This window comes from Monodon monoceros, unplaced genomic scaffold (assembly GCF_005190385.1).
Source record: "Monodon monoceros isolate NGI ecotype Baffin Bay Population unplaced genomic scaffold, NGI_Narwhal_1 Super_Scaffold_5, whole genome shotgun sequence".
In the NCBI taxonomy this organism is placed as follows: domain Eukaryota; kingdom Metazoa; phylum Chordata; class Mammalia; order Artiodactyla; family Monodontidae; genus Monodon; species Monodon monoceros.
The window spans coordinates 84936996-84951474 of NW_021703782.1; the positions used below are offsets into that span (position 1 = coordinate 84936996).

Genomic DNA, 14479 nt, shown 5'->3' on the forward strand with positions numbered 1-14479 from the left:
ATGCTTTTATTTAATACTTACCAGAAGTTTGTATTTTGCTTTTAGAAATGCTTTGGAAATAGAGGTTACTAATATTTTCCTTAAAGCAGTAGAATATTTGAGTTTTTAAAACTTGGTTTCAATTTACTTATGACTTATTGTTCAGAAAACAAGGAGGAATGCCTTCTGGAAAGGCACAGGCAGCTATCTCGTGATATCAGTAGATTGAAAGAAACATATGAAGCTCTCTTGGCCAGATTTCCCAATCTTCGATTTGCCTACAGGTAAGAAAGCTAAACATTGAATTCTAACATCATGGTAATAACCAGGATATATTTTTGTATGAAAGTTATTGTAAGCTGCTTTTCCTTAATTGATATATTTTCCTTAAATGTTTATTGAATGTTTCAGATTTGTAGGCAGGGGAAATTCTTGTGAAATTTAAGGCTACTAATGCCACTAATCTTAAAACCAAAATGAGGGGAATTTAATCTCAGTTGGAAAGTTCCTTTAAAGTTATTATATCATTAATACCAAATAACTGTAAACATTAACATTTTACAGTTTGTTTTACTATATGGTTCTTTTTTCATGGAATACTTAATATATGTATTACAAAGATTAGAACATCAAAGTTATTTTTGTTACATTGAAAACATATATACTGAAAGATCTTTCAATTGATTTTAAAACAATAGTCAAGTGTATAGTAGCATACTGTGTAAAGAAACCAATGTACATACCTTAATTAAAAAAGGCTTTATTACTAAAAAATACTATCAGCTGACAGTGCAGGGTTGCCATAAACCTTCAATTTGTAAAAAGCAAAACAAAACAAAAAACAGCAGTATTTGTGAAACACAATAAAAGGTATGCCTGTAGCTGGCTAGTCATCTGAGACATTTGAAAATTTTTGTTCCATTAAAACTATATGATTCTTGTGCTATTACTTTATTGTCAGAAAGAGCTCTTGACTACTAAAGTACAACTTTTTCTATTTTCTTATCTAAGATTAATTTTTGTCCACTTTTCTGTTTTAGGGATCCAGAGAAGAACTGGAATAGAAATTGTGTGAAAGGACTTGTAGCTTCACTGTTTAGTGTGAAAGATACTTCTGCAACCACAGCTTTAGAATTGGTGGCTGGGGACCGACTCTACAATGTTGTAGTAGACACAGAGGTAAATTGATTTTCATGAAAGAAAAGCTATAATTGCTGTTTACTTGAAAAATCATGTGTTCCTAGTAGAACTGGGTACTTTCTTGATGTTTTAAGCTTCTCCTAAGGCTGGATGCTTATCTTTACAGGGTAAAACTATAGAGTTAATGATTTTTTAATTATGTTATTGATTATATTTGATTAACTGTATTCCATTCTTTATTATGGCTGAGTAATGCTAACTCAGGAGCCCAGAATGCATATTATCGATCTTAGAATTTTGATTGTTCAGGATAGTAGGCATTCAGCATTTATTTGATTATGGATTCCTAAACTTGCACTCATTCCACTTAAATGTTCTCTGTCATTAATATTTTTTTCATTTCTAATGCACAACGTTTTAGGTTACTGGAAAAAAGCTACTAGAAAAAGGGGAATTGAAGCGTAGATACACTATAATTCCACTCAATAAAATTTCAGCCAGATGTATTGCTCCAGAAACTCTGAGGGTTGCTCAGAATCTTGTAAGTCTTTTTTATATGCTTTATCTGCATCTTACTTTTTTTTTTTTTTTAATTACAGGACATTAGCTTTGTCCTTTGAAGTAAATTGGGATTTAAATCATATATCAAAGCACAAAATTTTATTGTGATACCATGCCTAAAAAAGTTAAGATACCAAAGAAAATAAGTTGGCTTTTGTGAAATTAGATGGAGAGAGAATAGAAATGTTGGAAGACTAAAATACCCTTTGATATTTTAAAGTTGTAGTATTAAATGTCCTTATTTTATTTTTTAAATTTTTATTGGAGTATAGTTGATTTACAATGTTGTGTTAGTTTTAGGTGTACATCTACGTGATTCAGTTATATATATATATATATCTCCATTATTTTTCAGATTATTTTCCCATATAGGTTATTATGGAATATTGAATAGAGTTCCCTGTGCTATACAGTAGATCCTTGTTAGTTATCTGTTTTATTTATAGTAGTGTGTATATGTTAATTCCAATCTCCTAATTTATCACTTTCCCTCACGTTTCCCCTTTGGTAACCATAAGTTTGATTTTGAAATCTATGAGTGTTTCTGTTGCTGGTCTCTTAACTTCAAATGCATTTCCCATTTCTTGGCATTTGTACTCTTCTCTTCTCACAGTTGCTGGTTTTGATATCGTATTTGTGTCTGGATGATTTCCAACTTTTACTTTATGTTTATCTTTCTTGGTGAGCTTTCCCATTTGTGATTTTCTTGCTTCTAGTTGTGGACTCCTTTTTGGTTTTTTTTCCTGCCTAGAGAAGTTCCTTTTGAATTTGTTGTAAAGCTGGTTTGGTGCTGTTAAATTCTCTTAGCTTTTGCTTGTCTGTAAAGCTTTTTTTTTTTTACATCTTTATTGGAGTATAATTGCTTTACAATGGTGTGTTAGTTTCTGCTTTATAACAAAGTGAATCAGTTATACATATACATATGTTCCCATATCTCTTCCCTCTTACGTCTCCCTCCCTCCCACCCTCCCTATCCCACCCCTCTAGGTGGTCACAAAGCACCGAGCTGATCTCCCTGTGCTATGTGGTTGCTTCCCACTAGCTATCTATTCTACGTTTGGTAGTGTATATATGTCCATGCCACTCTCTCACTTTGTCACAGCTTACCCTTCCCCCTCCCCATATCCTCAAGTCCATTCTCTAGTAGGTCTGTGTCTTTATTCCTGTCTTACCCTTAGGTTCTTCACGACATTTTTTTTTTCTTAGATTCCATATATATGTGTTAGCATATGGTATTTGTCTTTCTCTTTCTGACTTACTTCACTCTGTATGACAAACTCTAGGTCCATCCACCTCACTACAAATAACTCAATTTTGTTTCTTTTTATGGCTGAGTAATATTCCATTGTATATATGTGCCTCATCTTCTTCATCCATTCATCCGATGATGGACACTTAGTTTGCTTCCATCTCCTGGCTATTGTAAATAGAGCTGCAATGAACATTTTGGTACATGACTCTTTTTGAATTATGGTTTTCTCAGGGTATATGCCCAGTAGTGGGATTCCTGGGTCATATGGTAGCTCTATTTGTAGTTTTTTAAGGAACCTCCATACTGTTCTCCATAGTGGCTCTACCAATTCACATTCCCACCAGCAGTGCAAGAGCATTCCCTTTTCTCCACACCCTCTCCAGCATTTATTGTTTATAGATTTTTTGATGATGGCCATTCTGACTGGTGTGAGATGATATCTCATTATAGTTTTGATTTGCATTTCTCTAATGATTAATGATGTTGAGCATTCTTTCATGTGTTTGTTGGCAATCTGTATATCTTCTTTGGAGAAATGACTATTTAGGTCTTCTGCCCATTTTTGGATTGGGTTGTTTGTTTTTTTGTTATTGAGCTGTATGAGCTGCTTGTAAATTTTGGAGATTAATCCTTTGTCAGTTCTTCATTTGCAAATATTTTCTCCCATTCTGAGGGTTGTCTTTTGGTCTTGTTTATGGTTTCCTTTTTTTTTTTTTTTTTTTTTTTTTGCCGTACGCGGGCCTCTCACTGTTGTGGCCTCTCCCGTTGTGGAGCACAGGCCCCGGGCACGCAGGCTCAGCAGCCATGGCTCATGGGCCCACCAGCTCCACGGCATGTGGGATCTTCCCGGACCGGGGCATGAACCCGTGTCTCCTGCATTGGCAGGCGGACTCTCAACCACTGCGCCACCAGGGAAGCCCTATGGTTTCCTTTGCTGTGCAAAAGCTTTTAAGTTTCATTAGGTCCCATTTGTTTATTTTTGTTTTTATTTCCATTTCTCTAGGAGGTGGGTCAAAAAGGATCTTGCTGTGATTTATGTCATAGAGTGTTCTACCTATGTTTTCCTCTAAGAGTTTGATAGTTTCTGGCCTTACATTTAGGGCTTTAATCCATTTTGAGCTTAGTTTTGTTTATGGTGTTAGGGAGTGTTCTAATCTCATACTTTTACTTGTACCTGTCCAGTTTTCCCAGCACCATTTATTGAAGAGGCTTTTCTTTCTCCACTGTACATTCCTGCCTCCTTTATCAAAGATAAGGTGACCATATGTGCATGGGTTTATCTCTGGGCTTTCTATCCTGTTCCATTGATCTACATTTCTGTTTTTGTGCCAGTACCGTACTGTCTTGATTACTGTAGCTTTGTAGTATAGTCTGAAGTCAGGGAGCCTGATTCCTCCAGCTCCTTTTTTCGTTCTCAAGATTGCTTTGGCTATTCGGGGTCTTTTGTATTTCCATACAAATTGTGAAATTTTTTGTTCTAGTTCTGTGAAAAATGCCATTGGTAGTTTGATAGGGATTGCGTTGAATCTGTAGATTGCTTTGGGTAGTAGAGTCATTTTCACAATGTCGATTCTTCCAATCCAAGAACATGGTATATCTCTCCATCTATTTGTATCATCTTTAATTTCTTTCATCAGTGTCTTATAATTTTCTGCGTATAGGTCTTTTGTCTCCTTAGGTAGGTTTACTCCTAGATATTTTATTCTTTTTGTTGCAGTGGTAAATGGGAGTGTTTTCTTAATTTCACTTTCAGATTTTTCATCATTAGTGTATAGGAATGCCAGAGATTTCTATGCATTAACTTTGTATCCTGCTACTTTACCAAATTCATTGATTAGCTCTAGTACTTTTCTGGTAGCATCTTTAGGATTCTCTATGTATAGTATCATGTCATCTGCAAACAGTGACAGCTTTACTTCTTCTTCTCTGATTTGGATTCCTTTTATTTCCTTTTCTTCTCTGATTGCTGTGGCTAAAACTTCCAAAACTATGTTGAATAATAGTGGTGAGAGTGGGCAACCTTGGCTTGTTCCTGATCTTATTGGAATGGTTTCAGTTTTTCACCATTGAGGATGATGTTGGCTGTGGGTTTGTCATATATGGCCTTTATTATGTTGAGGAAAGTTCCCTGTATGCCTACGAGGCCACTATCACCCTGATACCAAAACCAGACAAGGATGTCACAAAGAAAGGAAACTACAGGCTAATATCACTGATGAACATAGATGCAAAAATCCTCAACAAAATACTAACAAACAGAATCCAACAGCACATTAAAAGGATCATACACCATAATCAAGTAGGTTTTATTCCAGGAATGCAAGGATTCTTCAATATACGCAAATCAATCAACGTGATACACCATATTAACAAATTGAGGGAGAAAAACCATATGATCATCTCAATAGATGCAGAGAAAACTTTGACACAATTCAACACCCATTTATGATAAAAACCCTGCAGAAAGTCTATAAAGCTTTTGATCTCTGTTGAATCTGAATGAGAGCCCTGCTGGGTAGAGTATTCTTGGTTGTAGGTTTTTCCCTCTCATCACTTTGAATATATCATGCCACTCCCTCTGGCCTGCAGAATTTCTGCGAAAAATCAGCTGATAACCTTATGGGGGTTCCCTTCTATGTTATTTGTTGCTTTTCCCTTTTTACTTTTAATGTTTTTCTTTGTATTTAATTTTTGTCAGTTTGGTTAACATGTGTCTTGGTGTCTTTGGTTCATCCTGTATTTGATTCTCCTTGCTTCCTGTAGTTGAGTGAGTGTTTCCTTTCTCCTTTTAGGGAAGTTTTTGGCTACATCTCTTTAAATGTTTTCTCAGACCCTTTCTCTCTTTTCTCCTTCTGGGACCCCTATAATGTGAATGCTGTTGCATTTAATGTTGTCCCAGAGGTCTCTGAGGCTGTCCTCATTTTTTCTCATTCTTTTTTCTTCATTCGGTGGCAGTGGCCAGTGTTGTGGTGACCAGAGCCTGCACTGGATATTGAGCAGGGCCTCCACTTTCCTCTGTGGTTGTCACTGCCGTCAGGGGCAGGGTCTGCTTCCTAGCTGTTGGAGTAGAAGCCCCCAGATCCGTTTCTGAGCTGTGTTTCTGACCTGCGGTGTGAGGTAGGCAGGATTTCTCTCCCACTGGGAGAGAAACCACTGAGTATTCCTCCTCTGGAGTTGTTCATCTGTGATTGTGCTCTATTGTGTCACCTTCCACCCATTGTGCTGGCTCACAAAGTACACTGTTGTTGGCCCTGCTCTCGTCCCCTCTTAACTGTGGGTATGCTGGCAGTTGGCCCCGGTGTCTCTAAAGCATTGTTTTCACCAGGCCACCAATGCACATCTACTGAAGTCAGGTGCCAGGACTGCAGCAGTCATGCACATGGAGTTGCTGTGGGACCTATGGAGGCAGCTCAGACCCTGGCCTGGTTCAACTCGCACAAAACCCACAGCTGCTAAAGGCAGACCTGTCTCAGCTGCAGGAGCACTCGTTGTCTGTTTGGATATTCTGTAGGTGGTAAATTTACAAAGCCGGCAGCAGAGGTGTAAATCCATGGTTGACAAAGCTGCAAGGAGAGACGTCAGCTCTTCTTCCTTAGTCACACGGCCCCTGGGGCTCAGATCTACCAGCCTCTGCTCCTGAGGCTGCCCTGAGCACATGAGCCTGCCCAGGCAGGAGGGGGCCAGAGTGGTGACTGGTGCTTGTGAGGCTACTCAGGCAAGAGGGGGCCAGGGTGGCGGTCAAGGTGCTCGGGCCCGCCCAGGTGGGAGGGGGCCAGGGCAGTGGTCAGGATGTGTGGGCTGCCCAGGCGGGAGCCCCTCGTAGTGCCTGCAGCGGCAGGTGCCAGTGCGTGGGGAAAGAGGCTGCAGTGGCGGCTGTGTCCTTCGCACACCACTCAACAACAGTGCTTTGCTTCTGTGGTAGCTGGGGCTTCTTCCACGAACATTCCTGGTTGCTCCTGTCCCTTCAGGCTGACTCCATGCAGACAAAAGTGGTCCTCTCCCCAGGTCAGCTCTCCAAACCCCACATTCCAGCGCCTAGCCCCTGTCCGTACCACCACACGTGTCTCAGGCTGGGGCGCGCACGACTGTGGCACAGACCGTCCGTGTAGATCTCACTCTGCCCTGCCTGTCACAGACTGGTTGCTGTACTTCCCTCTGAGCCCTCGAAGCTCCCCTCCTGTCCCATCTGATCTCCCCACTGGTGAGGATATCTCCCCAGGTGTGGGAACCTCTCCTCTCCTTCAGCTCCCCTCCAAGGGGTACATGTCCCATCCCACTTCCTCTTTTCTTTTTTATTTCTTTCCTCCTACCTGGTTACATGGGGATCTTTCTTGTCCTTTCAGGTGTCTGAGGTCCTCTGCTAGTATTCAGAAGGTGCTCTGTGAGAATTGTTCCATTTGTAGATGTATTCTTGATTTATTTGTGGGGAGGTGTGTTCCACGTCACCCTACTCTGCCATCTTCTAGAATGTCTTTAAACCTAAGTCACATGACTATCAGGTGGCATTAAATGTTAAAGTTTTGATTTCCAAATAGAATTATAGAGCTTATAGATAAATACAAGAATTCTTCAGGTTTTTTCATGCCAGGCACACTTAAACTGACTACAGTGACAACTGTTATGGAAGGTATCCATCCATCTTGCAGAGATGCTTCTCTTAGAGCTTTTCTAGGTTGCTTACCAACCTATGAACATACAAAGCAGGTAACCAGTATATGCAGTCAGCTGCTGAGATAGATCTGAAGTGGTGTGGTTACTAGTAAACAGATGAGTACAAGGAAATACATTTAAAAGGCTGTTGTGGTTGCATAATATTTGGTACAAGCATGAAGCCAATCATAACATTCAGCAGCGATATCAGTTATTGAGCAGGCATTCCAAGTGCATGAGTTGAAAAGAAAATTCTATGAAACCTGAAAATGCATGTATAATTAAGATACTAAATGGATTGGGCTTCCCTGGTGGCGCAGTGGTTAAGAGTCTGCCTGAAGATGCAGGGGACGCGGGTTCGTGCCCTGGTCCGGGAAGATCCCACATGCCACGGAGCGGCTAGGCCCGTGAGCCATGGCCGCTGAGCCTGCGCGTCTGGAGCCTGTGCTCCGCAACGGGAGAGGCCACAACAGTGAGAGGCCCGCTTACTGCAAAAAAAAAAAAAAGATACTAAATGGATAGTATATTTCTTGAAATTGAGACGCCTTCAATGAAAACTGTTTACTATCAGAAGAAGAAAGATGAGTACAGAGTAATTGAAAGGTGGTATTTTTGGTTAGTATTTACATCCTTTACTTAGAAAAATCACCTTAGAGTCTAGAAGGTTTTGGAAGTTATTTTAGTCCTATGTCAAGTTCCAGTGTTAGAAGTCAATTGGGGTTTTAAGTAACAACAAAAGCACTTCTACCCAGATCCCTCAGCCAGACCCATTTAATGGTAACTGCTATGTCAGAGGACACTGCTGAACATATGTTACATAGAGCTGCCTTCATTATGATTTCTGCTACTACTAAGCTCCATAAAGTATGCTAAGTTGTTCTAAAAATGTGGGCAGAGGTAGACATTATAAACAAAGGTTGAAAAGACAGTTGGATCAAAATAAAAGATTGAAGGATTTTAAAAAGATTTTTTTTACTCCATTGTTTTTATTTCTGTAACTGGCAGGTGGTTGCCTTAGCATGTTTTATTTGAATGAAAAAGTATTCACTTTGGAACAACCAAGTTAATAATTGAAGCAAAACATTTTATGTAATTGTGTTGATCCAGAAATTGATGTACTTTAATTAAGAAAGGATGTTCAATAGAGGGGTGGGATAGGGAGGGTGGGAGGGAGGGAGACACAAGAGGGAAGAGATATGGGGACATATGTATATGTATAACTGATTCACTTTGTTATAAAGCAGAAACTAACACCATTGTAAAGCAATTATACTCCAATAAAGATGTTAAAAAAAAAGTGTGTTCAAATAATCCACTTTGAATTTAGAAACTTGGTAGTGGCTTCTGCTTGATCGAAACTCTCATAATGACTGGTATTCTAGCTAAATGTTTTACTTAGATTTTTCAGTGTTTAAACTTGGAATTGTTTTTTTCTAAAAGTGTTTTCTATAGCATTTTAGAAAGTTCAAAAGGAGTTGTAGTGCTGGATAGGTATTCAGTTTCTGTTGTGGCAGTTCTTACTATTTTATAAAATAATATTTGAAAGGAAAGGAGTAATATGTATCCCGACATAACTGTTTTCCCCCAGGTTGGCCCTAATAATGTTCATGTGGCTCTTTCCCTGGTTGAATACAAACCAGAACTTCAGAAAGCAATGGAATTTGTCTTTGGAACAACATTTGTTTGTGACAATATGGATAATGCAAAAAAGGTAGCTTTCGATAAAAGGATAATGACTAGAACCGTAACTCTAGGAGGTGATGTATTTGATCCTCACGGGACGTTGAGTGGAGGTAGGTTTTATATCATTTTGTCCTCACAATTCTGCGTGGTAGATAGGATGGGGGCTTTTTTTTTTTAAACAGGAAATATTGGACTTGGAATGAGTTAATCCAGTGTTTTATTCCTAATCAAAAGATTGAGTTTTCTTTTGAATACCTACTTTGTGACAGGTGCTTAATATTAATTGAGAAATTATACACTGTCATTGTCCTGAAGGAACTCATAGGCTAGTAATCAGTCCTATAGCTTTTCTTATTCATCTTACGTCTATTCCCATTTATTTTCTCTTGCTTTTTGTCTTATTAAGATATTCTTGTCACTAGGATATGAAGTATTTTTAGTCAGTACATTTGTAGCTTAACTAACCCACTTCTCCTTTAGGAAACATGTTAACTTCTAATTTGTGTATATGTTACTGCTCCTGTCAAAACAAAAAATTAAATCTGCCTGAATGCCTTAAGTAAGGAATTCTGAGATAATGACCATATATTTCTTGTTCTAATATTTGCAATACTGAGTTTCCAGATCCATGTCAAGTGACCGTGTAATAAATAACAAACACTAAATAGTACTTATTGTGTACTGGGCAGTGTTGTAAGACTGTACTGTCCAATACAGTAGCTACTAGCCACATGTGGCTCTTTACACCAAAATAAGATAATTAAAATTAAATAAAATTAAAATAATTTCCTTAATTGCACTAGTCATATTTCAAGGGCTCAGTAACCACAAGTGGTTAGTGGGTAATTGGACAGTGCAAATATAGAACATTTCTATCATTCTATAAAGCCCTATTCTAAGGACTTTAAATGATTAGCTTATTTAATCCTTATAGCAACCATAAGGTAGACATTACTATCATCTCCATTATAGAGTTGTAGAAACTAAGGTATAGAGTGATTAAGTAACTTGCTGGTAAGTGGCAGAGCTCAGAATTTGAACTCAGGTGGTCTGATTACAGAGTTTGTGCTTTTAACCAAACCAAGAGACTTGGATGCCTCTTGAGATATCAAGTGTCTTAATTTCTTTCTAGGCCAAGAAAACAGCCAATATAATGAATTCCATGATATAGTAGCAAGTTCCCCAGTGTACAAGATGACTAGCATCTGCAATTGGAAGATAGAGACCAAATATTTTTAAATATCTAAAATAGAAGGAACATTTTAGATTTCATTGAATTAGAGGTTCTTAAAATTCCTGCTTAAGAGATGGCAAATATGTAACCCCATATCATATAAACAAAGTGCTCACAATAGCATTGCTAATTGACCTTTGCATCCTCCCATCAAACCTGGAGTCTTCTTGCCAACCTAACACCTCAGCCTGTTACTGCCAGACAGTTATAGTGCACGTAAGGTGAAACCAGTTTACGCTGCTACATCGAGTTTAGACCACATTATGATGTGGTAATAAACAGCTCCCAAATCTCAGTAGCTTACAAGTTTATTCCATAATTATGCTACATTAACTGTGGGTCACTTGCCTCTGCTCCATGTTATTCTCATTATGGGACCCAGGCTGACCGAGAAGTAAGTCCCTTTTGTGAACATACTTTTCTCATGGGAAGGGAAGGGGAAAACATGGTAAATTATGTGCTGCCTCTTAAAGCTTCCTTTCAGAAGAGGTACATTTCCCTTGTTGGCTAGAGCAAAGCACATGGCTAAGCCTGATGACAGTAGAGAGGGAAATGGACCTGGGAGGGATGGGCCCAGTAGGCAAGGGCAATGATTATTTTGAATAAATAACCCACCACATCTACTTAGAAGTATTTGTTATCAAGTATGTATGCCCTAAGATTCAAATGATGAAGTGAATTCTGTAGCTTCATAAACTTACTAAAGAATGGCTGTTGAATTATTTCAAGTATAATTCTCTCAGAAAAGTTTTTATTGCTTACTAAATACGTGGTAACTTGGTGTCAAAGGCCTGTTTCAATTTGCCTCTGTCAGGTGCTCGATCCCAGGCAGCTTCTATTTTAACCAAGTTTCAAGAACTCAAAGATGTTCAAGATGAGCTGAGAATCAAGGAGAATGAGCTACGGGCTCTAGAAGAGGAATTAGCAGGTCTTAAAAACACTGCTGAAAAGTAAGACTTTGATTGGATTAAGCTGTATTTAAAAATTTTCTTGGTCAAAGATTTGCATGGTAGAAGATGAAAGAAAATTTTATTTAAAGAAATACTTCTGGGCTTCCCTGGTGGCGCAGTGGTTGAGAGTCCGCCTGCTGATGCAGGGGACACGGGTTCATGCCCCGGTCCGGGAAGATCCCACTTGCCGCGGAGTGGCTAAGCCCGTGAGCCATGGCCGCTGAGCCTGCGCCTCTGGAGCCTGTGCTCCGCAACGGGAGAGGCCACAACAGTGAGAGGCCCACGTACCGCAAAAACAAAACCAAAACAAAACATAAAAGAAATACTTCTGACTTTTTTAATAATAACCTTGGTATTATTGAATAAGTTGTGAGCTGTTAACTTATCAGTTTAACATAAATAGTGTCTTTGTTTTAAGAAATTGGGGAAAGCTAATTAAAAGAAGGAAAGAAAAATCAGCCAAATATTCCCCTTTTTCTGCTGAGATACGCTCTGTTAACATTCTGCTGGGATTAGTGAGGAAATCCATAGATACTCTAGAGGTTGATGCCAGAGGATACTTGAGTCCTTGATTTGAAATAATGTAATATTATAGCATCGATCGGGTGTCTGCACTAAGTTTTGCAGCATTATGGCTGTCCTGTAGATGTTGAAGATCGCTAAGTTTCCTATGGAGAAGTTAAACAAGTTCATGTCAAAAGTCACTGCTAGAATTAAAGTGCTTACTTACAGTGTATTTTCTGTGTGGGCGTGGATATAGGTATGTATGTGTACTTTTCAACATTACTTCTGCTTGTGTATGATACATATTTTGTGTATGACACAATATGTGTATGCCATTTTTTTTTTTCAAAATTGGTACTATGCTATTTAATGCAACCTTTTTTTGACACTTAACGTTATTTACTGTTGTGTGCCTCATGCCAAGTACTCTTCGAGGAGCTGGGAATATAGCAGGGAGTCAAACATATAAACCTCTTCATCTTGTTTTGATATGTGTAGCTGGGCAACAGACAATATAATATAAAAAGGTAAACTGGTAAAATGTATGTTAGATAATGCTAAGTTCTAAGAAGAAAAAAGTAAAATAGTAAAGGAGATATGAACTTTCCAGGGCAAAGAAAGAGGTGTTGAAATTTTATATGGGGTGGGCAGGGAAAGCCTTACTGAGAAGACTGTTGAATAAATACCAGAATGATGTGAGTGAACTCGCCGTGTGGTTATCCAGGAGAACAGTCCTTACTTGCTGTAAAAGCTTCAGGAGTATAAATGCCACAAACTTACTAAGTACAGTATTTGAGAGCTTAATTGTAATTTTTTTCTAGTCACTCTGAAGATGGCAAATGGGAACTGAGATAAAATCAGGGCTTCCCTGGTGGTGCAGTGGTTGAGAGTCTGCCTGCCGATGCAGGGGACGCGGGTTCGTGCCCCGGTCTGGGAAGATCCCACATGCCGCAGAGCAGCTGGGCCCGTGAGCCATGGCCTCTGAGCCTGCACGTCTGGAGCCTGTGCTCTGCAACAGGAGAGGCCACAACAGTGAGAGGCCCGCGTACCGCAAAAAAAAAAAAAAAGAAACATTTTATTTAGAATTCACAATACTGAATAAAGCTTTAAAAAAGAGAGAGAGAGATAAAAACCTTGAAATGAGAGACTTTCCTGGTTCGAGCCCTGGTCTGGGAAGATCCCGCATGCCGCAGAGCAACTAAGCCAGTGCGCCACAACTACTGAGCCTGTGCTTTAGAGCCCCGGAGCCACAACTACTGAAGCCTACGCACCTAGAGCCCATGCTCCGTGACAAGAGAAGCCACCGCAATGAGAAGCCCATGTACTGCAATGAAGAGTAGCCCCCGCTCGTCTCAACTAGAGAAAACCCATGTGCAGCAATGAAGACCCAACACAGCCAAAAATAAATAATTTTAAAACACTTGAAGTGATTTTTTTTTTTTTTTTTTTTTTTTTGGTAAACTTTTGGCATTCATCTTCTGAAATCATCAAAACTTAGAATGGTACCAAGACTTCTTTGGGACACAGTATTATATGGAAAAGATTGCTACAGTAAGTCAAAGTGGCCATTCGAAGATGTAAATTGTATCAAAATGCCCACTTTCAAACATTATATACATGTAAAGCCTGCCTTTTACCTTCATTAACATACATTAACCATAAAGTGAATGAACTTTTTCTGTGAGAAAGATACAAAAAGATTTCTCTGATATATGGAAGCTCTGTCAAGGCAATGAGTATGTGGTCACATTTGGCTTGGAACTGTTAACTTTGTTGAGCAATACTGGATCATTATTCTGCAGAGTTGTGTTGTAGACTAATTGTGGCCCAGAGGTTAAGGAAGAGAAGTAGATTTTGAAAAATGAGAGTGGAAGGGTCAACTAAAGCCATTCTTTCATAGATCATATCAGGAAAATAGCTTATATCTTTTTTGCACATTTCTACACTTTACATTTTTAAATGAGTTGGAAAATGACTCAAGTTAAAATTATGCTGTCAAGCAGTCTCAGACAAGAATACTCAAGGGAGTATTTATGTTTTATAAGTTGCTTCCTTACTTTTTCCTCAAACCTCATGAATTTCTAGTGACAAGCAACCTTTGAATTTACTGTAATTTAAAATTTCACTGCAGCTGAATTAGCAAAATACCTTCCAAAGAAATAACTTGAAGCATCCAGAACTGGGGGAGAATTACAGGGTTTGCAAAAAAAGTGCTTTGCAAATGTTTAAGTTCAGTACTGTGCCATTTTAAACTACCAGTCTCCTTACAAAATGTAGGGAACATTTTTTAAACATTTGAAACTAGGGATTAATAGATAAAATTTTTGAAATTTTATATAATTGTTATATATTCTATTTTTGTGATGGGGAGCTGTTATGGAGTTTTTCTTTTTGATAAGGATCAGTGGGAGGAGTTATTTTTAAGGAAACATGTTTATTCAAAGATTATTAGTATTTTCTAAAATTAAGAATATTTCTCTGGATAGTTACTATTGGTCTTGGTCATTTAGGGTTGTTTACCTTCAG

The 14479-nt window shown here is 38.6% G+C and overlaps 1 protein-coding gene across 1 annotated transcript in view; it reads left to right on the forward strand.

Moving 5' to 3' along the window:
• Positions 1-14479, forward strand: part of SMC2 (structural maintenance of chromosomes 2) — a 50574-nt gene that overhangs the window by 14079 nt on the left and 22016 nt on the right. The window contains exons 11-15 of the mRNA XM_029203792.1: positions 146-263; positions 1020-1158; positions 1541-1660; positions 9171-9375; positions 11314-11449. Coding sequence (XP_029059625.1) covers positions 146-263; positions 1020-1158; positions 1541-1660; positions 9171-9375; positions 11314-11449 — 718 coding nt within the window. The remainder of the gene's footprint in view (positions 1-145; positions 264-1019; positions 1159-1540; positions 1661-9170; positions 9376-11313; positions 11450-14479) is intronic.